Raw genomic sequence first — 25,240 nt, 5'->3', positions numbered from 1 at the left:
CAACAACACAAAGCAAACACTGCAGGGCCAGAGCAGAGAAAAGAAATTCAGCGCAAGGACAGCACAAAAACGAACGAAGAGGAGGCCGGGGGGGGGGCTTTGTGGTTGTGAAGAAAGCAAAAGTCCTTGTGACGCAGACCTGGGTGCTATGAGGATGATTAATTTACTTTGAATCCACCTGAAAAATTGAGAATATGTTTTTTTGGAGAACATGTGATTTAAATGACTAAATAAATAAATCAACAAACACAAAATGTCAGTGGGTTCAAATGTCACTAGAAGGAACCAAATCAAGTATTACGGCTTTGTTGGTAAATTCAAAACCCAACATTTTACCCTCAAACTATAGTCTTTTATTGACACAAACAATAATAATGACTGCCCCGGTAAAGCTAAAAGAATGACTGGACAGTACTGAACTAATACTGAAGAAAAAATGACTTGCTGTTTTGGCCTGAAAAACTGACTGATACAATTAAGAAAATTCAGAAAGGTGTAGATAATTTAATCAACCTATTGTTATAGCTCTAATCACCATGATGACCAAACGCACTCCACAACTTACCTTCCCAGGATTTCCAGCAGTTCAGCCACTCCGTTGAAGTGTTCAGTTTCATATATGAACCTATAATGACAAGAAAAACAATTATGAAACACGACAAACACTAAAAAGGCAACAGTGATCCTGTCAGCTCCCAATAACCTGTTCTCTTTATACATTGTCATCACCCAGGTTTAGGAGTCGGGTTTTGTGTGCGAAATTTAACTTGTGAACCAAAATTCTTACACAGGAATATTGTACCTGAGACCAAAGCATTAAAATCTGAATATTCAGTATTCTTATTAAAATTACAAATAGTAAGCATATCCGACTGAACTTTTATGCAACTCAATGGTCAACACATCATTCACCTCCTGTTTGGTAACCCATTTCCATTTGGCTGTGCACCCATGGTATGAACAGACAGAGCCTGACAACTGTCGTACTATTTTTATCCTCAGTGGCAGATGGTCAAAGTGGGTGCACCCGTTTTGCCACCTTGCCTGTTGGAAACGACATCAAGTGTCCCCTGTTTCAATCATCTAAAGCTCATTGTCACGCAGCAACAGGAGCCATAAAGATTCAGCACACCACCTCCATCTGCACTTATTTTTCTGCTTCCTCTCTGTTTGCCAGGGGAGGGATTTTACAGTCTGAGCTGTGTAATGTACCTTAATGGACTTGATGGAAAGAATGTGCATTAGAATTGTTGTAAAAGTGCAAATATTTTACTCACCTCAAGAAAATATTGTTGATCTGCTTTCTGATGAAAGCTCGCAATCCCAGGAACTTTCCATAAATACGATGCAAGATGGTTTTCAGAAAGTCCCTCTCCCTTGGGTCCTCACTGTCAAATAGCTCCAGAAGCTGAAAGAAAAGACAGAGAAAAAGACAAACTCGCTCAGTCCTGGTTCATTTGAAAGATGACAGATGCCCTTAAAGCCAACAAGGGATAGATGGCATCGAGTGTTGGCTGGATATTGAGAATGTTTGGTCTATTTGCCTTGAGTTCTCTCGGCTTGTTAAATCTTGTTTCTTTTTCTCTGACATTGTAGCACCTTGTCTGATTAATTAATGCAAAGCCAACTGGAGGTGGGTTTCAGTCAATAATCTGTTTAAGTGAGATTCTGACACATCTCATCTCATTATCAAAGTAGTTAATGGTCAACTCCTTGACAATTCTATGTATTTCATGAACATGAAATTATTTAGTTTGAAGTTAATTTGGCCCCTCTTTAATTCAGGCCAGGTTGGGGTCCTTGCTGGGATTTCTTACAATGACAATGTTCTTTGTATTGTCCACCCTGACGCTAACAGAGAGGACGACTAGACCTCTGAGACCAGCAAAGTAGGGAAAACTAATTTTGAACCTGCTATGACTGGGTTTTTGGTTTTGGAGTTGTGTGCATAATATTTACATATCATCACCTTTCAAGCTTGTTGTTGCAAATTAGTTAGCAAACAGCAGCTTATTTAGACATCCAGCGCTTATTGAGTAACATTACCATTCATTGAGTTGTGTTTGCATGCACCTTATGAATGTTATATCCACTGTTGTAGTGCTTTACTAACTCTCTGGCTGTAAAAGGCTCCACCATCTGGTCTCTAACTGCATCCATGTGACCCTTTGTGCTGTCAGGTAATGTACATTGGGTTTTTAGAGCATTTTAGAGCATCAGTTTCCTGCTGTTTCTGAAAATGACACCATGACAGCAGTGGGAGTGAATCAAAAGCTTAACAGCTTAACAATGAGCTGAAACTCATTCTAAAAACAACTGTAAAATGGTTTAGGCAGTATCTGTGTCTTTCTGCAGTCACCCTCATGTATGACTGTTACTGATACTACAGGAAATGCAAATACCACATCTAGGCCTATTCCCCAGAGCAAATTCTGTTTATGTACATAAGACAACAGCGGCGCTCCAATTTAATTTTTCTAATCACATACAGTATATCAGCAATATAAGGACGTGGAGCTGAAAGAATTGGATTTGCCAACTGACTGAAAATCAATGGTTAACTAGTCCGGTAGGATTTGAGCTTTCTCCTGAGCCTGACATGTCCCTGAACAACCCAGTGGTCATGGTCTTTCCATCTTTGGTAAAAGAAAGAAAGAAAGAAAGAAAAAAAACAAACACAAGACACAAACATGAGGATATTTAGGTTTCTAAGGATCCATAAATATGTGAAGGGAAAAATATTTGGAAACAAAAATGAAGGACACAATTATCCTTTGGAGTTCAACAAATCCCCTGGAATTCATATGCAATCAAGTCAATCTCTTAATTTCATCCTCATAAAAAAAAAAAATGTTACTCACCATGAAACAATCAGGTCATAACTGAAATTAATTCAGTAATACTTTGATTAAAGGCCTATGTTCACCAAATGTGATTGAGATAGACTGACAACAACCAAATGGCACATGTGCGGGATGTGCCTGTAATCCCAACTGTAATGACAGTTTTCTATTTATGTATAAATCCTTAGGCTCCCACTGACACTGACTGCACAATGTCACAGTGGAGCCTGAAGTTCCTCTGTGTTTCATGAAGCTGAAACAGTGCCCTATATAAGACCCTATATACATTGACAAAGTGACATCAAAACTTTTATGTTTTGTGATTAAATGTATTTGCTAGTTGAAGAGTTAGTATGAGGATATCAGTTATTTATTGTAATTTATGACCATGTAAATAGTTGTACATTCCCTATAGGCTACATATGAAACTCTTCTTACACTGTGCTGAATCAGCTACAGATTGACATTGACTTTTTATTTTTATAATGAACAGATCCCTTATATTAACACATAGATACAGTCTTCAGCAATTCACCGCTGCTTCCTGACAAGAACAATAGCTCCAAAGGCACCCAGACCACATGTTCTGCTCTTTGTCACACATATAGCTGTTCTTCCCACGTCAAAGGATATTTTCCTGCAGCAGGATCAGAAGCATCAGAGCAATGATAGCTTTAAAGCTAAGTCTTCAAGGACCAAAATATGAAAGTAACAATGGTAGAAAAATGGTTTGGAAGTGGCATTGCAAATCACTTGAAAAAGACATCACCAGCATATACTTTATATTGGTTATTTTCTACTTCAGTTGCTGTTTCCTTGTGATCTGCTTGCATGCAAACTAACATGCGGCTTACTTCAAATTACAGTATAAAAATGTAAGTAACAGTTAAAAGATGACATTGAAAACATCTTCAAAACGTTATACTGCTATGCCTCTCGATACTATATGCTGATTGTACCGGAAATGGCACAGACTTGTAGTCTATAAATCACATGGTAACCCCGGCCTAATGCATACCCTGCTGCATTATATCATGGTTCCATTTAGAGGAAACTGAACATGTTGTTTTGAAAACTTGTAACCGTTTCACCACAGACTCCCATACAATCTGACTTCATTTAACAAATGGAGTCGCCCCCTGATGGCCATCGGAGAGAAAGATTCTGAAAGGTGAAGCTCTAAACCTTCAGAGGCTACCTCCATCCGAACTGGACTGAAACTGACAGACAAAATTGTGTCATCCTTTATTAAAATGTCCTTTTGAAAAACTTAGAACCTCCTCTCAGGATGCATTTTGTATTTTAACCTCTGTGGTGAACATGTGCATCTCAGACCCATCCCTACTTTAGGTGTTTTACACTGACTTAACCACAGATCTCCTTTCCTCTCCTTTACTGCCACCCAAACCTCCACCTTGTTCCCATAGCTCTGACCGCAGTGCAACCGCAGTTCGCTGCTCTCCTCCTTAAGAGTAAACAACAGACAGCTATTTAAAGCCTCCCCACGACACACTAACATCATGGAAAGTCGGTCCAGGCACCTTGGATGTGGCCCAGCCAGCATTCCAGGCCCTGTGCGCCCCGATAGTTGCTGCTGCTTCTCTCTGCAGCTTCACACAAGAAGTAAAGCATTCCTGAAGTAGGCGGGTCCCAAGCCAGGACAAATGTAGACGAGCTGCGGCGAATTACTGCTTTGACTCATCCAACGTAGTGTAGGTTGGTGAACTTCCACAAAGCATCACATTATCACATTATGAAACTGTAATCAATGGACCAACCACCCGCGACACCCAAAGTCATCATTACCCAAGTTGTTTCTTAAATGTCAATATTTTCTATTTATAAAAAGAAAATGTGTTTCCTTTTTATAAAAAGTAATATGTTAAAAAGATGATAACAGTCCCAAGCTCAGTAGTCTGCTAACTGCTTCCTCCTTAAATTCATTTACCATCATTTTCATTGTTTTTAGGGCAAAAGTCAGAATGGTGCAGCTGTTGCCTATAAAAATTGGCTTTGTTTCAGTGTAACTTTCTCTCTTCCTGCTAAAAAAAAAAAAAAAAAAAAAAACAGCATATACTGATTCATGCCTTTTTTTGCTAATTATTGACAACTGCTGTGAACCCTGATGTGGTTTAAAAAGAAAATGTTTTTACTGGAAGAAATCTGTGAAGGTTTGATTTCTTTTATGCTGCCAGTATGACTTTATAGAGGCAGTATCTCTTTACAGCTGTTTTCTCACCCTAGCTTCCATTGTGGAAGTGCTGCAAGCTTTTAACATTATTTCTCTAATTTCTGTCTTTAAATGTATGATTATGTAATGGCCATTCCTCCAGGAGATGTGATGTATGGGATTTGTGATCTTGTGGTTTTTAAATAATATGTAAATACTTGAAAAGCCAACCAAAATGTAGGAATAAACTGTGTTTGTGAAACTGTGGATGGATTTACAACTAAATTTAATTGTTTTCAAAGAAGACACTCACCTGCTGAACAAATTTCTGATCAATGTAGCGCTTTGCAATGCTGGGCTGAAAGTCTGGATTTTCTAGAAAACGCAGCAGAAACTCATAGACCAGCTGGGGAAAAAAAAAGAACATTTTGAAACTAAATAAAGATTTACACTTTAACCTTTAGATCACACCATTATTTGTTAGTGTTTCCAAACACAATATCAGTTACAGCCTTACTTGCATGTGAGGCCATGAAGCCTCTAGAGTAGGTTCATCCTCCTCTGGGTCAAAATCAGGATTTTCACTTGGTGGAAGAGTCCGGAAAATATTGGTGGTAATCTGGAGAGGAAAGGAAGAGCCGGGCTTTATTATAAAGAAAGGGGAAAGGAGCTAAGATCCCAGCAAAAAATATGATCCAGTTGGGATTCTAACAATTATGAACAACATATGACCCTTTTATCTTAAATAAAGACATGAAATTTTTTATTGGTGTCCAGGACCTTACTGTATTATATGTGGTGTAGGGTGAATTCGTTAGTTTATTTACCTACTTTTTGCCTGTCAAAGCATCTTAGGCTAAGCTTCTGAATTTGTACCTAAGTTACAATACCAAAGACACTATAATCCAATTTTGAAACATTATAACCTGATATTTTGTGATAAGCAGCTGTTACAGTCTCCTAGTGATTACATAAACGAAGGCGCTTTGATTCAAGATATTTTTGAGAAAGAACATGTAAACTTAAAGTTAATTTGCTGCTCTGAACTCAAACAGAACTTCTGGAGAAGAATGACATGCTTAAATGAGCCCAATATTTCTTTCTTTTTTTTTTTTTTTTTGTCTGATCATGTTTAATATGCTCATGAAAACAGAAGGTGGTAGAAAACATTCTAAATTCTGCATTTGCTGCAAACTCCTATTAGAATTCTTTAACAAAGAAAATCTTTGTAGACAGGTCACTGCCACCTTCTGTCCCACCTTGCTATTTTTAGTCAGGGTAAATTTTAGAGTTCCACACACAAACACAGCAGTGGTGAGCTGGAAAAGCTTGCATTATGTGATTGGGTGTACACTCATGCTGAAGGGATGAAGACAACATCAAATTACCTATTGGCAGCTGGAAAATCCAAATGACACTAACAGGGGAGGAAGGCAACAAAGGGATTTTAAGACTGATGGCTGAGAAAGATCTGTGAGCTAAATGGACTATAGACTGATTCAAGAGTTATATCAGCACGGAAAGATACTTCAGGATTAATAATAATGTAAACTGACACAGTATCCTCTGTGATATTTTTTGTTTTCTTGAGATTAAGGATCAGAGGGAAGAGTTAAAGTGACACATGTAGTGCTCTCTATGTATTGGGAGAAAACCAGCTGTGCTGAACTCCCATTTGTATCTAAGCCCTTAAATGAAATGTTTTTCAATGTCACGCCACATTTACTTGATTTGTAGCTATTTTACAAATAGCTGCCTAAACATTCCTCATTTCTCAGTTTCCTCTCCAAATTGTTCAAGCAACTGATTTAAAATAGCTGAAAATGTGCGATTTCCCTTACTAATACTCATTCACTTCACTTAAATGATGGATGATAATTTTTCTTTTGCGTCTTAAGCCCCACATTTACGTCAGATCAACTTTTGAAAACATCTTTATCACTTAGTGTTAAAAAAGCATTGGGAAGAGAGCATTTTCCCACGACTACTAGTCTGCTTATTAGTGGAAAGAAATGGTGCCCAGCTTGTTCTTGTGCTGCTGTGGTCAATCCCCTTCAAGGTTGAATGAACCATGCATTCAAAGATGCCCTTCCGCCTACCACTGTTGTACTGACCTGTTATGTGCCTGCTTGTGGCCTTCCTGTTATTTTAAAGAAGCCTGACACTGTAGTGCAGCTGTTTCTGAGCCGATGGAAATATCACCCAGCAATAACACTTGGTCAGTTTTCAAACTTACATCAAGAATACATTGACCAAACACTAACAAGACATGTTGCTTTGGCTGCATATTTAATTTATTATTAATTGCATTTCAGCCTTTTGAGTTTCTGTCTGTTTGCATTTAGGAATATATTAAAGTTGCACATATCATTCACCATTCGAGTCAGTAGTTACAAGATATTCATCAATTTGGCCCATTGCATGTATCACTGTTATGATACCATCACTTTGGTGCCAATTGGTATTATTTTACAATATAAAATACATAATTAAATATCCCAACGGTGTGTGTTTTTCTTTTTAGTTTTTGTGTTTAGAGAAAATGTGAGTACCATAAACCTCAATTTTTTTCCAAAGGTTTATATCTGATGGCTGAGCATTCATCATTCATGAGACACAACTTAGGTTATTTGGTGGGACACTGTGTCTCCGTGTGAAGCATGGCAAGGGGAGAAAACAGTGACAAATAATAATGTATGTGTTTGATAGTGATATAGAAGGATAAACATAAAAAACAAGAGTCAGAAGAGCTTTTATGAGCCCAGCTTTCTGAAAGCGGCGCTGCTATTTGTCCAACCTCATTCAGACTATAGTAGTGACACTTGGCTCTGTACTGGGCTCCCTCTTCACTGTATGGATTTAAAAAAAGACCAGACTTTGGACCAGGAGAAGTCGTACACTTAGACTACTAAAAAAAAACAAGCTGAAGGTCAATGGGGATGATCCAGTGAATGCTGTGTTCAAATGCAGAAAATAAATCAAACTCACTCAAATTAAATTCATGACGATATTCACTCACCTTTACTGATTTTAGTTTTGAATAGTTCAGTTAATTGAATTCATATATTTTACGTTATTTTTAGGTCATTTTTGACTGCATTATATTAACAGGAAAGTAGAGGGGAGAAAGGGAGGGAATGACTTGCAGCAAAGGTAAGTGGGTTGGATTTGAACCCAAGGTGCAGTTAGGACTGATCCTTGATGATACACACCGAGTCCGTAAAACATCAACAGAAGATTTCTCCTACTTCTGTTTAGTGTGACTGCATTAGTTTGATTTTATTTTTATAACTGGAGGGTTGACAGAAAAGATTTGCTATGTTTACTGTGTTGGCACACAGAAATTTTTATAATGCCATTTTGCAGACAGAGTACTGAATCCTGTATATCCATCTTGAATTTGCCACAAGCTCCAATGTTTATATTTAGAGAAAAACCTACTCTTCCACTCAACAGATTTGAGAGTATAAATGAGACTTAAAATCTAGAACACAATATAAGATAGCTTTAAAAATACGTTTGTTTGTTAGCAGAGGGAAAAAATGAAATCCTTTTCAACAGAGATGGAAGGTATAGTGCTTCGATATTTTTAAGCACTTCTTAACACCACATTGATTGCAATTTCATAGCTTTTCAGCAGTCATGTGGCATTTACATGAAGGAAGTCTTAAAATATAATATTTTTTATTATGTTTTAGATCTTGGAAGTCCTTAATCAGTAGTTGAAAGGTCTGATATGGGTTACGACCTACATTCTATTCATAATCTTAAGACTCCTTGACTCAGCTGTGGACATGCTCATTTGTCTTCATCATGATAATCTGCAGTGTGGAGTGAATTGCCGCAGCACTGACAACAGTACACTGACTGCTGTGCTCTAAGTGTTGCACATGAGTAATTCTTATACTGTAGGAGGAAGCCAGGTTGCTCAAGGCATTTACTACATGAGCAAAAATCTATGTCCTGTTGGTTAGTATGTTTTACAGGAGGTGGAGTTGGTGGTTAATATGGTGTCATGTGTGTGATTTCTACAACAGCCACAGTGTTTTTCTCTGGAAACTGATCCCTGCACTGACTTTTCTTTGGAATGCACTGACAGGTGCAGATTACATCTCCATGTGTGTGAATAAAACATATCCATTAAAAACTAACCAAATTTTACATACGCATCTTGTGCTTACTTTTCGACTTACAGTTTGTCATTTCCCAAGCATGCTATTGTGTTGAGGTTCCTAAAATACATGTATACTTGGTTCTGTCATAGGAAGTCTTGCATGATAGTAACACTAGTTTAGTGTGGGGCATGTACATTTTAAAGGAAATTTTGAAAAGTTTGAACCACAAACATCTGGCAGATGTTGAACAGCCTTTTCCCCGTTATAGCCACAATTGGAAGAAGTAATGAAAAGCAATATAAAAATTATCTTTGAGACTGAAAGTGTTTAGGAAAGGAATTGAGGATGACTGACAGATGGATATTGTTTCCAACTTTGTGTTATACAAAATGATGCGCTTAAATCAGTTTCAATCATTCATTTTATCAATCATTTTTAGTTCTGTGGGTCCCTGACCCAATACTGGACTTATTCCTGTTTGCACTGTGGACTTTACACTTATAAGGAAATAGTATGGTAAAGTGTTTTGTATAAAAATGGTAACGCGTTCCTCATGCTGCTGACAGACCCTGTCTAGACACATAATCAGCCTTGATTTTTTAATCTGCACAAGTGCACAGGATGTTACAGTGACACAAAGGGAATATCTCTTTGCTGTTTAATTATATCATGTGCTACAATAATGAACTGGTGCTGCAGAAATTTTAAAGCACGATACACATATATCCTCACCATATTTGTGATCTCTGGGTATGCAGACTCCACCAGCACCCCTCTGTTGGTGGAAACGTAGTCTACAAGCTCATTGAGTGTCGCCCTCTTGATCTCCTTGCTTTTTAAGTCAGTCACAGAGTCAAAGAAGTCGAAGAGCATGCAGCACTGCTGGAGTTTCTGGGTGAACAGTTCTTGCTGCTCTGTGGATGGGGCATCTGAAATCACAAAAGAGGAGGACATACACTCATTCAATGCTAACCGACAGAAAACAAATAACCTTGGGTTCCTGGAAATAGATCTGAGAAGCGTAGATGACATCTGCAACTATTTTTGCTTATATTTGTGCAGGAAAATAGAATGAATTCTAAATAAGTACTTTTTAATTTTGCTCGTGTCAGGAGTGACTTTTGTGCACAGTTCTTTCTGGTACAGCAGGCAGAAAAGCATATAACTAAAACTAAAATGTGCATTTAAGACAAAAAGGCAGACAGACAATACAGCAGTGTGTTCTGCCTCACAGAGGCAGCACAGGCATTCTCGGCTTTGATTGTAAAGCCTTTTATGGATTAGACGGTGAGTGCGTTCAGGGTTATTAGAGCTGTCAAACTTGACCCCAGCTAAGCTATAAACAGTGTTTGGCAGGCATCCAAAAACGTGGTGACACACCGTACAGTGATGTTCTGTTCCTACACAACAGAAGCTCATCCCTGCAGACACAGGACTCTTTCTATAATATGAGGAGGAAGACACCGCTAAAGCAACCTAACACTGATTCTTGACAGCTCATGAACCAGACATCCTAAAGGTTGTGAGGTTGCACAAACATAGACGCAATCCCTAACAGTTGTAAATTAAATATAACACTGACTACACTGATAACTGTCTACGTCTATCTGAACTTAAGATATATACTACAGCTATAGTCAAGTTCACGTTTGTATAACGCCTGCTGACACGAAATGCACATCAGATAAAATAACCAATTAGTTGATAATTTGATGATCACCAACTTCTTTTCTGTGAATTGTAAATATCAAGAAAATTGAATAGTGGTAGACAAAACAAGTAGATATCACTACGGGTGCATATTTTGTTAATAGTGCAAGCAATTGCTAGTTAGACAGCATCTGTGACACTTTTTCCCAAGTAGTGATGCCAAACATCTGGCCCGGCTTCTCAAATGTGCTGCATTTTACTGACTTGTGCAACTTTTTGGTCAATGAAAATAATTGTTTCCCACCGTGGCAAAGCGCACAAAAACACGAGCATATCCAAAGCAGTCTTGGAGAGTGTCTTGTGAACTGCAATGAGGAAGAAGTGAAAGGGTGAGAGGTGTCACGCTGCAGTTTCTTATTGAGCAATATTACGTAAGTGATCAGGCATTACCCCATGAAATGGTGTGGCATGTGGACATTGCACAGTGAAGCACAACTACTAAATTTTCACAGCTAGTGAAAATGTTCCAGTGGTGTTGACAGCTGACAAAGTCCTTATGCAACTGAACTCCATAGGTCAAACAACCGCCTGCTACTCAGGGTGTTTGTAATATCTGAGCATAACTACGCCAGCCAGACTTGGTATCACACTACTTTGCCTTAATGGCAACTTTCCTAAGTATCAAATCTCAAAGGATTCCACAGTGAAAGGGCAGATTGAAAATGCCCCTGTAGCCTGAATGACACATGGGATGCTCACATTTCTTCTTGGAAGTGGTGTGTAGGAAAATAATGGGAGGCTAAATGTCATCTCTTTGGGTAGGCATGCTGTCTTCAAACTTTCAGTGTTTTCAGGGAGTGGAAACCACATATTTACAGCAAATTAGGGTGAAGAAATGTGGGCAATGAATCAATCAATGTTTTTACAGTGGTTTTACCAACAAGATACGGCACATTAATTAGTCAACTTCAAAGGTACCGTGAGGTGTTTGTTTCCTCTGGAAGGATCCAGCTGAGTCTCACAGTGTACACTTTATGCAGGGCTAAGCGTCTCCTGGCTGCTGTTTCATATTTACTGTAAAAGGCAAAATCAATTTTCTCAACTGTGTGAAAGCAAATAAGCATATTTCACAAAACTAATTCTTCTCAGTCTGTTGATTGTGACAATATTTTCTCTCCTAAAGCATAATGTGCAGTTCCTTCTTTACTTTTCTCCTAGGTTATGCAAAAAATGCTTGTGTACACTCCTTGCTGAGGAGCATGTTGCAAATCACTTTATTTGCCTTTTTCCTCCCGAGAGTAGCAGTGGTGAGGTCTGCTTGATAGGAACATGTAGATGCATTTCCCAATGTGAGCCTATTTTAGATACAGATGCATCAGTGCACAAACTCCTCAGAGCATGGGGGGAAATATTTTCATTTGGACGATGGAGGATGAAGATATGTTTGAGAAGAAAGAAGACATTAATTCAAAATAACCACGCTTCCAAATATCAGTATAGATTAATTCTCACTACAATAAATGGGCTTGCTATTCTGAAGAAGAAAATAGTCCTTCACTCCCACAAGGCTTTATCGTGGAATCAGGAATTTAGCTGGCTGATGAGGAATCACATTTCATCTCTCTGTTCTGATTGTGGTGTCTTACAAAACGCTTCAGAGAACACTTGTATCATTATCTAGATGCAAAAATGTGTAATGATTAAGAAAGTGGTAGTGCTAAAGGGACACAGATAAAGCACAAGATCTATATAATCTCCTTTGAGCTGCAGAGTGAATAATTCACATTCAGTTGTCCAATACCTGTTGATTTCTGCAGGTATTTGTGTTTTGCAGCTCAACTTTTCTGTCTTAAGCATGAACAAGGAAACAAGAAGATCCCTTGATTATAGAATTTCCTCCAACCTTTAATTTAAAGGCCTTAAATGATACAAGAACATCTCAACCACAAAAGCTGTAAAATAACATACCAGTCAACTTTTCTAACCTCATATTCAAAAAGAAATTGAATTTTGCACAAAAAGTTGTAGATGTTTGCAACTAGTAATCACCTATGGCTGGAAACCTTTCATATAGAAGCTTTATTTATGTTTCTATTAGTGAAATAAGATTAATGAAGAATCACACCTATACAACTAGCAAGTTTGAAAATACACTGCAGTTTGTTCTTTTAAAAACCCCTGACACTAAAGAAACATGGCCACTCATCTGCTGTGTATTTAGGAACACAAGGCTCTAGCTGTAGCTGATTACTGTCATGTATAAAGCACATTTTGCATGATAAATATAGTTATGACGTTTTCCACTTTCCATGAAATGCTGGTCACATTTTTACCGACTGTCAATGTGTGAACACCACGTCGGTTTATCACCACAAAAAAAAAAAAAAAAAAAAAAACTATATTGGAAAGTGTGGTTGGAAGGATGATCTGTTTGCAATCCTAAATATCTGGAAAACAGAAATTAAATTCACCAACTCTTGTTCAGGTGTTGACATTAATACATGACATAAAGGATTTAATTTTTCTTGCAAAATAAATTATTTGCAGTCATGCTTGCATTAGAACTGCAATATATGGGCTCATAATCAGAAAAATCAGAAAAGTCAATACTGAAAAAAACAAAAGTGTTGCCTGAATAACCCCCCCGAGTGGTTTCTGCCCAAACATGCATCAACAAAATGCAGATTTTGTGAGAAAAACAAGAAATGTGATCTGTTCTACAACCACAATTCTGCAAACAGAGGAAACTCTTGGTTAATTGTTCAATTAACCACATATAGACAGCGTGACAAGCACAAAAACATAATAAGTCAGAGCAGGAACTTGATGGAAAGGCTTCTGCACAGGGCATGAATGGTTTGACGGGTTTGAAAATGATGTGATTCATAAGCGTTCCGCCAGATCTCAGTCCTATCGACACACACAAGAGATTTTAGAGGGATGTGTTCCAACAACACCCTCAAACACGATCATAAAAAAGGTAAATGCTTGAAAATCTACTCTGTGGATTCTACATGCCCAAAATCTTATTCAAAAACTTTACCATAATTTGATTTTCTGTCATTTAGCGTGTATCACTTTATTTGACTTTACTAAAAATTGTTTTCTACATGATTATCTTATTATTTTTTGCCAAAATACTACAAAATGACGAAGGAATTGATAATAATTTCGATACCTGTGTCTTATGTACAGGTTGCAACTCTTATAGCCCTTTCATGATGGCCTGTAAATTCAACTGCCTGATAAATTCTGTTTCGTTTGATCAAGACCTGAAACCCAGTGAAACCACTTTCAGATGTGTGCAGTAACTAAGCAGAGCAAATTATAATAGTTCATATTCCAGTGATACTTGGAAAATTTAAATATTCTATGAGGAAAATCTCCTGACAAAAACATCCAAAGATAATCTATACAGGATAGAACTGAATTAAAATGGAGATGCAACATTTTATGTGAACGTTTGCAAAAAGAGATAAAAGCTTAAAATTCTTATAACTAATTAAATGTCTTGTTTTTTTTTTCCCCATTAACAGCTAGTTGTCAGCACTATGACAGTTTGATACATTGCAGCCACGGGAATGTGTCTGACCTCTATTTGCATTTTGATTACCACTTTTCTCTGTTAAGAAGTTTGAATCCGTTTTAAATCCAAAATGTCGTAACACAGAAGGAAATTACTGCAATCCCATTGCAAAATCTAAGGGAAAGTATCATATCTCAGAAATAAGATGCTAGAGGTTTATCCAATGGCTTCTTCCCTCAGTTGTGTTGGTACAATAGGCACAAATCTGCACTGTGAATATGGAAAAATAGCCACCATGATGGTCAAGACACTAATGGTCTTGACCTATTCACAGGTAAACATAAAACAAACATAATTGTATCATGCTTCAGAAATCTGAAGCTTACCACGTCATAACTGCTTCACATTAATGCCTGCCCTTTTGATACCCATCAACATTTCATAGAACTATAGTCAAGCAGAAAGTGACCAAAACAAACTGAGGCAAAGTATGCAGGCTAGGTGACCTCTATACAGTAACAGGTGAGTCCTGCAGTCCTCCCCTGGAACATCGTATTTGGGATTTTAGTTAGACTTGGTCAAGTTAAACTTGGCTATAGCTGCTAAGTGTTTGCGTCAACAGTTTCTCTTAAACAAATTTATACTTTTTGCATAATTGAACTGTAGCCTAATGTCCATTACCTAAAAGGTTTAAGAAACACATGTAAAATGTAGCTACAGAAAATAACCTGGGTTTCATCTAAATTGCAGGAGTCTCTACATGCATATCATTCACACACTGCACCACCCATCACCACAAGTAAATTCTCAGCCTGTGAGACAGCAGACACATTGTTGGAAGACTGGTGAAGTGCTTCAACATGCGCAGAATTTGACTGGTAAGCTGTTAAAAACAAACAAACAAACAAACAAACCAGGAATGACAGCCTTCTGTAGACTGAATGATTCCATTAATGCTTGACATGCAGAAATGCCACTCAAACTGCAGCTGCCTAACTGGTTGGGTAAGATGCTTCCACACATACAGGTTGGTTTCGACTAGTCGCCATGCTTGTTTAGAGTGCACACTGAAATAATGCTGGTACAATATGTCGCAAAGAAAATATTAAAGGCAATGTACACAGCGTCATGACTTGTGATAAGATGCAAAGAGGGCCAATTTAGGCAGAATATGAATAACCACAATGAGGCCCACCAAAATAACAAAACCCAGAAAACACAACCTGCTTAAACTACAGTTTAAAGTGCAGCAATTTCAGTCAGCAGCATTTCATCAAATGAGTCATGTGTTTGACATTTTGAAATAAATCCCATAACTGTGCCACAATAATTTATTATTTACTTACACAACAAAAGTATAAAAGTGAATAAAGATGGCATTTAAACAAAGCAATAGCACAGAGGTAAAACCAGGGCAGCTCTCCAATATTTTCGTGCTCAATCCTGACATCAATATCAACATATTTCCTAGCCTGTCAATCCAGATGCCACATGCTTTGTTAGTGCTGTCCATTAGGTTAGTTTGAGGCATGGGTGTCTGTACAAGTGAATTTGACTTAGACCATGTGGTCAACATATGGTGTTAATTTTTCCTCAGAGATGATTCAGCCACATGTATAAAACTAAAAACAATGTGTGCAAACAGCCCTGAAGAAATGGCTAAGATAAGGCAAACAAAAGTAAGATTGAGTCACCTCAACACCTACGAGAAAAGAGAATGGCTCCAAAAGACCTGGAGTTAATGTACGTGAAGATAAACTTTGATTATAGTGTTACAATAAGGAAAGAATGAGCATCATGAAAAAAATCTGGTCTAAACAAGAGTCATGACAACATCAAATGTTCTCCTCATGAGCTGAAATGTTTGAGAGGCAGAAAAGACAGGAGAAATGTAAGCAATCACGCTATTCTCAGTAAACGATGGCAGGCTAACAAGTAACAGCTTTAACTGAGATGTTCAACATTTAACCATCATTCAAAGAATTTTTCAGCACATCAACAGAGCAACAAACAAATGCCAAGATTGTTCTCAAACTGAGATGCTTCATCGGCAGATGTGCAAAAAAGGTGCTTATCATCTTTGTAACACAAAAATTTTCTGCAGTTATCCTGATAATCTCTCAGATTTAGGATTTTTTTTCACCAAACTGCCAAAAAATGTCAAAATATTTTTCAGTCTCTCAACCTGGGATCCTTTGCTCTGTTGTGCATCGTAGGAAATTGAATATCTTTGGGATTTGGGAAATTAGATTTTTCTGAACACTAAATACAGACAAAAAGATTAATCAAGAAAATAATTGTCTCTATAGGGAGGGTTATAAAAATTCTGCCTTTTTCTCATTCAAGCTTGCGATGTTTAAAGTGATTATTTCAAGTCCAGAGCAATGAAAATGAAGCATTAACTTGTTAGGTTCTCTGTGACTAGTCTAAGTACAAGCCCATTCAAAACCTAAAACAGGCTTGAATGTTCATTTTAAGATGAACACAGATGATGCAAGTGATAGGGATTCAACCGACCACTGTTTTCTTTCCAAGGACGAACTGAGCCTAAAGGACAAATGAACCTTTGGAAGGGAATCACACTCTTTGGCAGTGTGCCTGTATTTTAGAATTTCAGTTATATTATACTATGAATAGTAATCCAGCCTGTAACAGAGAAACTGCTAGAACCCTTTAACTCATTACTCATATTACCTCTGTGGGTTACCATGAAGCTTAAACATGTGTTACTGTTGCTGAGAATGATGAATGTCAGACAGTCTGGCCAAGAGAGGTCATACCTGTTCATGGATAAAGGGTGAATGAAACTAGTACACCAGATGCCTAATTTAAACATATTGCTGTCTTGGATTGTGGATTTCAACAAGATGAGGTCTATCTTCAAATCACTGGCTCATCAATACGACAAGTTACTATTCCTCTTTCCAAGTTGCCAGGAGATAGTATAATTATTCTTCAATTAAAAGATAAATGAATTGAAGGAGAAACACAGTTATATATCAACACAAAAGCTAGAACAGTGAAAGCACACTCAGAAGCCATTCATAATTATAGTCACAGCCAATTGAGAGTGCAGTTTCTGTACTGCAAGTGCATTGGTTTGTCATTTTTGTCATATAACAAGCAAAAATGTCAAATACTTTCATGTTTCAGGTTCTCAAATGTGGCAGGATGATGCTTTTCTTTACCTTACATCGTAGTAAACCAACTACACGCACCGTTATGGCTGTAGCAGCTTTAGTAATTTTGGCATAGTCTAAATTTCACTTGTCATGTCACTTAAAACGTCAATGCAACTTAGGGCATGCTTGCAAGTGAGTTTGCTAAGAGAGATGAAGAAAGGCAGGCCCAAACAACGATGAAACATGTCTGCATGTGTGATAAATGTTAGAGAATGTACTTTGCCTCCAACGCAAGTGAATTTAACTGTAGTAGAGGAAAAGAACCACAAAAAAGTCATTCTTGTCTGAGTCCCTGTTTAGTCTCTCTTGTGTGCACACACACACACACACACACACACACACACACTTACTCTAGACAATAAACATAAGTACAGACAATAAGTACAAGACACATTTTTGTGTTCTATTTAAAATCATATAATTTATGAAGGGGAAAATACATGTGGATTGTGGATTTCACAACACCACAAGATCAAAACCTGGTATATGCCTGGATAGTATATTGGTCAATGTGAAAAAGTGAGGAAAAAATAATGTGGATTTTCAATGTCAAGTGAAAATCTATACAAAGCATGCTGGAGAAGTCACTGGATGAAAAGAAAAGTTGAGGATGCCTGAAAATTAGGTCTGTAGTTGATTCACTGTAAATGCCACTGAAGGAAATGTCCATCATTCATATTACCAATTGCAGATATTCTACTAGCTCAGTGCTGGACCAGTGGTGGTCCAGACAAAAACTGTATTATGTAATGCAACCCAGCCTTACAGTTGGTCACTTATGGGAGCTCACACAACCCACGTCTTCAGTCAGCAGACTGCCCACTTAAAATAAAGTTAAATGGCCAGTTAACATAAAGGCAAAAATGATTCCTGATTTAGACCATGATTATGACCCTGGCCCTGACATATAAGGGTTCTGAAGTTAGAAACAAGTTCAATTTAATATGTTCAATGAACATTATGAACATACCTAACACTTATTTCATATGCATACTGATAAAAAAAAAGGTAGAAGTATGGGATTGGTCAACAAGCTTCGACCAACCATTGCTCTGTTCTAGAGCCACTTGTCCTTGGATAAGCAGTTCACAGGTCATATCAAACAAAAGTAACATTAGCAAACACAATTTTAGATTGCTGCTTGTTACTTCAAAAATGCTGCTTAATAATGCAGTGTTATAAACACTGAAGTTCATGTAGCATTAAAAACCAATCAATTTCTAAGAGGGTTGAGGGCAAATTGGTATTTATAACCTTTTTTTTTTTTTTTTTAGCAAGGATGGAATTCATGTCATGTGATTTTAAAGATTTTAAAGAGAACTGTAGAAACCATAGACAGAAAACAAACCACAACAGTCCAACACAAAATATTTGCCCTTCAGCTTTCTAGAAAATGGTGTATTGATTTGCTATCTGCTGGCAGACAGGATGGAAACAGACTGCATGGGAAACATTTCAATCAGTCAATAGGCCAATTGAGTGGCCATGTATTTCATAACCAAATATTGATGAGCCACAGCTAGAGGATGCTGGCAAAAAAGGGTTAAAACTCTATTAATTAATCATCAAGGCCATGAAATGTCAAAAACGGTAATGATGTCGAGAACCATTTTTAGCCAAGATTAAAATGATAAATCCAATATATAGATTCTTGCCCATGTGTTGTCTGGCCACCAGCTGTTTCTTTTTAGCACCATCTGGTACAAATGTTTCACAGTTAGAAGTGTGCTGAATAAAGCTAAGCAAACACTAATGCATATTAACTTTGCAGGCTAAAACTACAGTGAAATCAAGGGAAACTTTTGTACACAACACTTGATGACAAATATAAGATTTCATACAGTGTGCAGCTGATGATCAGAGGAAAATTATTTTCAATCAATCTTCAAAACAATTTAGTTTTGTAAATCCCCCTGAGCATCATCACTCAAGATATAGATTTGGAGAGTTGAAATATAAAAATGTGGCATTTGGGGGACAGAAAACAGCAGGAGAGATAGAGCTATTCAGATTATGAGGATAATGATTTGGGATGATTTTGGCTGAGTAAGATTAGCAAGGAGGTTAAAAGTAACTTTACAGTTAACTATTTTAGACTGAATGAGAACAGATACATGAATGAATGAGAGCCCTGCGGATGATTTATAGTGGCACTCAGCTGATCTTACATATAAAGACATCCAGAATACCATAGTATAAACCTTAAAAGATCTTCAGCCTTAGATGGAGAAATCTGATAGATTCCTTCAAGCAATGTAACTTGAGTCAGCATCAGCTGCACCTGAAAGCTTTGAGTAAAAAACCCCCAAAACAATTAAATAGATGAATAAATAAAGAGTGCATATGCGGAGGCTGTAAAGAAGTGAGCATACCAGACTTCTTCAGTCCACTCCTCGCTGTCACAACTGAAGGTTAACACACAGCTCTGAGAAATAATATATAATAATGTATAGAAATGATGATCTCTGGTTCTAAAGCACTGATTTTGAACACAAATAAATCATGAGCCAAAATCTTGAGTGCAATGCTTAATCTGTGGGATAGTCATTTTTTCAGTTTTATAAAATTAAGGCAGGATGAAGACAGGATGAATTTGGCAACTCCCTATCAGCAGACACAAAAAATGTTACAAAAAAAGTGTTTTTGAAAGAGAATAAAAACCAGGAGACAAAATGAATACACCTCATAATAGCTGCATTAGATGTGGGAACATGTAACAGAAATTAAAATCAATGTGCTTTTAGACTGATAATGTGACTGTACTATATTTAGGCTATTGACAAAAACCACCACACCACCACCATGTAAGCTGGGGTCTAGTTAGAAATCATGGCTCAGCTCAAAATTTCACTCCAGTGACAGAAATAGCAGCCTAAATGAAGCATTCTGTATTTGGAAACTAAAACATTTCCCTGGCCTGCTCTCAAGGCTTCGGGCTGCCATGGCAACAACGTTGGTCTCAGAGTGACTCATCTTTTCAGTGTCTATCACACACCGGGAGCTATAAGAGCTCCTGCCTCTCCACTGCAGGAGGGAAGAGGCATCTTTGCAGGCTACGATCTTTTAGGAGCAGAAACATGCAGACTTTAAGAGGTTTCTTTTCTTTGTCTGGTCACTGTAGGAACCAGGAAGAGTGCTAATAAACTGAACAGTATAATTCTATTAGTAAAGGCCTGGTGAGCTTGCACTACAATATAGGAACCCATTACAGTATATGGTTCACAAGGATAAAAATGACTATTATCGTTGTATGTCAACAGTGCACTCACACAGTGGCCTCTTAGGTAACTGTGTGACCTGACAGCATTATGTGTTGGTCTGTACGAAGTATGAGGATGAGTATGAGGGTGCAACGCAGACAGAATGGTGGTTGAACTTATTTAAGGGAATTTGAACATTTGGAACTGGTCACCAATTTAAGCACATGAAGTGGACAGAAAAGAAATTATATATTTATTTATCTAAGGGTAACACAAACCACTTACATTAAATTGGAACCAAAGGGGCTACAGGTTCTGAATAATTTTAAAATTTGCCTTTTGACACACTCTAAAGTAGCACTGAATTTCAATACATGACATTTCTGTAGCTAGATATACAGATTGTTTTAGACTGCAGCTTCAGATATTTAATATAGTACAGAAGATGGACATAAGAGTGCCTGACTCCTTACAGTTACATTGATTCGTACGACTGAGTTTCATAGTGGGTATACCTCTGGTTCTACTAATTCCACACTTCATGTTCATCTTCTGGAAAAGTTTTGCAGCTCTGCAAATGCTTATTTAAAACTCTTCTTAAGAACTTTTACTAGAAAACAATAGAATGCTTTTAGAAGTTCACTAAAGATCTTTCCCCTAAACAACATGGTTACAAATAATATTGTACTTGAATTATGGCCATGTGACTTGAGAATGAAACAGGATTGTGGCAGATATACAACTGAAATTTCCAGAATTCTGTCCAAGGAGCACTCTCATGTCAAAGCACAAATCACTTTCACCCTATTAGTCAGAGTAAATGGGATAATTTGGCTGCCATTCTCACTCCTGACAACAAGGCAGTTTCCGCCATACAATTTCAAGCCGACTTTGGAATTGCTGTGGTACAATGAGCTAGCCTGGTAAAATCAGTTTCAAATGCTTGCAGAGAAACGGTGCCCGTTTCAAACCATCTGTTCTCCATGTGTATTGTATTAGCTGAGATTAATAATAAAAAGTAGAAAAGTGCAGCTATTGATATCAACCACATTCTGTTTTCAGAATTTAAGTTGCATCACGTTAAAAACTTCCAACTACTTGACCAGACAAGTTTCTGAGCCCAGCTCTGCTCTTTCAAATGACATCAACACTGTTCATAAGTTGTTGAGGCTTGTCTGCACTTCAAAAGTGAGAGAAGTTAAGTCCAGTCATAAAGTTTAATAATGCAATTTTTTAACAAACAGTAAAAGCAATGGGACTAGCATTAATGTCAACAGTACAAGTCTGTTGCTGCACAAATAAAAATTAAAATACATATTGGAAGTTAACAAATGGTTGTGAATGGGCCTTAAATACACACAGTTGTAAAGAGGCCCAGCAGTGTCACATTTACAGCAACACAACCAACAGGTGTCTAGTTGGGTGCTTGCTGGTATTTGTCATGTTACCACAGCTCTGGACAAAATGTGATTATATTAAAAGGATATGTTTCATGTATGATATATTTAGCGGTACAATATTTGGGCCATAGGTATAATTCTGTTGTACACTGTTGTTGGTAGTTAATTCATTCATTCAACCCCTTATCCGTTTCCAGGTGAAGGGGTGCTGGAGCCAATCCCAGCTCACACTGGGCGAGGGCAGGGTACACCTTGGACAGATCCACTGTCTATCACAGGGCCAACACAAAGAGACAGACAGAGAAACTCACTCAGACCTACAGACAATTTAGAGTCACCTATTAACCTAAACATGCATGTGTTTGGACAGTAGGAGGAAAGGCCCAAGGCAAGGTAAGCACTAAATACTATACCGCCATGCTGCCAGTTGTTAGTAGTAAAAACCAAAATTCAACATAAAGCATGAGACAATGGAATGGTATAAAACATAACTCCAAATATAATAGAAGTTGTAATATGGCAAAATGCAATAGCCATAACGCAGGAACTTAGAAAAACAAAACATTTACATTAAGTTATATTTAATAAAAGGCAAGACTACTTTCTATAGCACAATATCATACAAAGATCATTCAATAAAATTCTATTAATTAAAATACATGTGTTTTTGAAGCTAAGCAACAAAGAAAAAGAAAAAAAAAATCAGGAAATATAATTCCAACGTGTGAGGCATTTCTCTTGTTAGGGAGAGCAGCACATTTGACAGGTAAGGAACAGACTCCTTGGCCACATGACACCTTCCTACTGCTCCACATAAAACAACAGACTGCATCAACTGACAACAGTAAGGGCCACCCATATTATCCCACCCTATGACATGTTTGCTTACTACTTCCCCCCTTACATCACAGGGACACCAAAATCAAAACAAAACAATCTACCCGGTATTTCTGTAACAGACACTTTTTTCTATCTTAATTTGGAATATAACCTTGGTATTGTAAGTAAAACTGAATATCACACTTGGATTGCGCATTTTGCAATTCTGATTTTCACACACACGCAGATGATTTGGTTAATGGATGGAAATGAGCTGAGCCAACTTCATATGCTTCCTTGTTGAAGCTAATGTGCCGCTGGCACAGGACTTCAGCTGTACTTCAGCATGTTTGTACTGGAAGTGATTTCCAACGTCACAAAATATAAACTTGTCAAACCGCAGAGAAAAGATTAACAAGACCTTCCTCAACTCGCTCTTTTCCAGCATCAACGTACAGGAGGAAAATGCCATAAGGCCCATCTGACCTAATGCAGGTGCTGTGTTCTACATAGCATACCTCTTAAGTCCCAGCATGTATTTACACCTATATAGACATCTTTTGAGATTCCTATGAGTAGAGATGCATCTTACCCCTAAAAAAAAACCCAATGGAAAATCATTAAATCCCACTTAACCCATTCATCATCATCAGTCAGGATGTTTCTGTGCAAGTCCCAAGTGTTCATGTGAGGCAGTTCTGTCTCACATCAACATCTTAAAACATAACCACGCTGAATGTACTCCACTTTGGGATTATTATCATTATTTCAAATTCCTTTAGGTCAGCTATTTTGAACTGGTTGTTCAGTGGGAAAGAAGCACGTAACTGAGAGGGAAATGTTTGCAGATGTGCACTAAACTCCTTGCACCAGCATTTCCCCTAACCAGCAAGTCTAAACACGGTTGTCTTAGGCCATTCACCAAGCTGAGTTCACGCTGCAAGTGCGATGTTTGCAGAAATAGCTTTCACGACCTGAGTGTAATTGTTGCCGAACTGACGGAGCACATAACACGGTGGTAATGACAGAGAGCCTATTTTAAGCGGCAGACCCCTTCATCCTCTTACCGTACCTTTGAGCTGCGGCAGCGGGGACAGCTCGACTGGAGTGCTGTGTGTGCGGTACTGCGAAGAGCCCTGGGATTTCCTCTGCTTCTGGGCCTTCCTCATGGACTTTCTCGTGAAGCCGTCCACTTTCTCGGATGCAGAGATGGCCGACATTTTGATGCACAAACCGACGGAGACTTCAGACAAACGGTTGTATCCCTAGGTCAACTGAAAGCTCCCCTCTTCGTTCACATCGGCACGAAAAATGACACCACCTGAAGCTCTTCTCCTATCCAAGTCCTGCCCTACTCTGTGCGATCCAACATGTTAGGTCGGCGTTAGACTGAATCTGAAGGCTGCATCATTTAGAGTAACTTCACAACACCGACCGAGTACAACTCATGACATTGCCCGACGTGCAACGAAGCCAAGATAAACACCCCCCAACTCCCTAAAAGTCTGACGTCTTCTGTTGCCTCGTCGTGTCTGAACACAGTCTACCTGTTGTAAAAAATTAGGACAAACATTGTCATAGAAAGTTGCCTGACTTGGCATGAAACTACAGAAAACAGCAGCCGACTGTCCTGCTAGGCTGCGCGCTAACTGCTCCTAGCTAGCGGGCTAAAATTAGCAGCCGTTAATGTTTGCTACCACGACAACTTTGCTCCGATTAACGGAGGAGGCAGTTACAGATGACAACCGCTCCGTGAACTTCACACAGGTCTTTATAGCAGCACAAAGTTTTTCAATCCTAGTTCGACTTCCGCTGAGTATTTTCTGAAGAACTATCTGCTACCGATGAAGTTCAATTTTCGCTCGACGGCCGACTTCGCATTTAGCGCTAAAAAGTTAGCCCGTGTTCACCCACGAATGACGTTGCCTCTGCCAAATAGAGACCTGTCGATTCGCGGCCTCTTAAAAAAAGACCGAAATATCCTCAAACACAACAAATGAGTGGATGTCGTGCCGAGCAGGTAGCCATCACAGACTCGTTGCCGCCGCTCCTTCGCCGTCTCTCGGACTTGGCTGTTCGGTGGGCAGCGGAGCCTCTCGGGCTTCACCGTCACCGAGCGACGGCAGCGTCGGCCAATCACCTCTCGAGATTTACAAACCTGGAAACTTTTTAGACCAATCAGGTGGAAGAGAGTGCAGGGCCGGAACATGTGACATGTGAAAACAAATACGTGACGTCGTGCGGCTGAATGAGGAGTGGCAGCTGTAGTAGTTAGTGTTTGTGGCAGGGAAAGTTACTGCAGTTGCCCCAAAACATCATGACTGCAGCATCTTAA

General features: G+C 38.3%; 1 protein-coding gene across 1 annotated transcript in view; it reads right to left on the bottom strand.

Annotated features, from left to right (window-relative positions):
• Positions 1 to 24,982, bottom strand: part of ppp2r5a (protein phosphatase 2, regulatory subunit B', alpha isoform) — a 30,539-nt gene extending 5,557 nt beyond the window's left edge. The window contains exons 1-6 of the mRNA XM_029496314.1: positions 23,978 to 24,982; positions 9,861 to 10,057; positions 5,531 to 5,632; positions 5,327 to 5,419; positions 1,278 to 1,408; positions 566 to 625 (exon numbers count right to left, since the gene is read on the bottom strand). Coding sequence (XP_029352174.1) covers positions 566 to 625; positions 1,278 to 1,408; positions 5,327 to 5,419; positions 5,531 to 5,632; positions 9,861 to 10,057; positions 23,978 to 24,125 — 731 coding nt within the window. The 5' untranslated portion in view covers positions 24,126 to 24,982. The remainder of the gene's footprint in view (positions 1 to 565; positions 626 to 1,277; positions 1,409 to 5,326; positions 5,420 to 5,530; positions 5,633 to 9,860; positions 10,058 to 23,977) is intronic.
• Between the last annotated feature and the right edge of the window lie 258 nt (positions 24,983 to 25,240).

Source organism: Echeneis naucrates, chromosome 24 (assembly GCF_900963305.1).
Source record: "Echeneis naucrates chromosome 24, fEcheNa1.1, whole genome shotgun sequence".
NCBI classification, from domain to species: Eukaryota; Metazoa; Chordata; class Actinopteri; order Carangiformes; family Echeneidae; genus Echeneis; species Echeneis naucrates.
The sequence above is the reverse complement of the archived record's forward strand: the minus strand, read 5'-3'. Positions and strand labels throughout refer to the sequence as shown.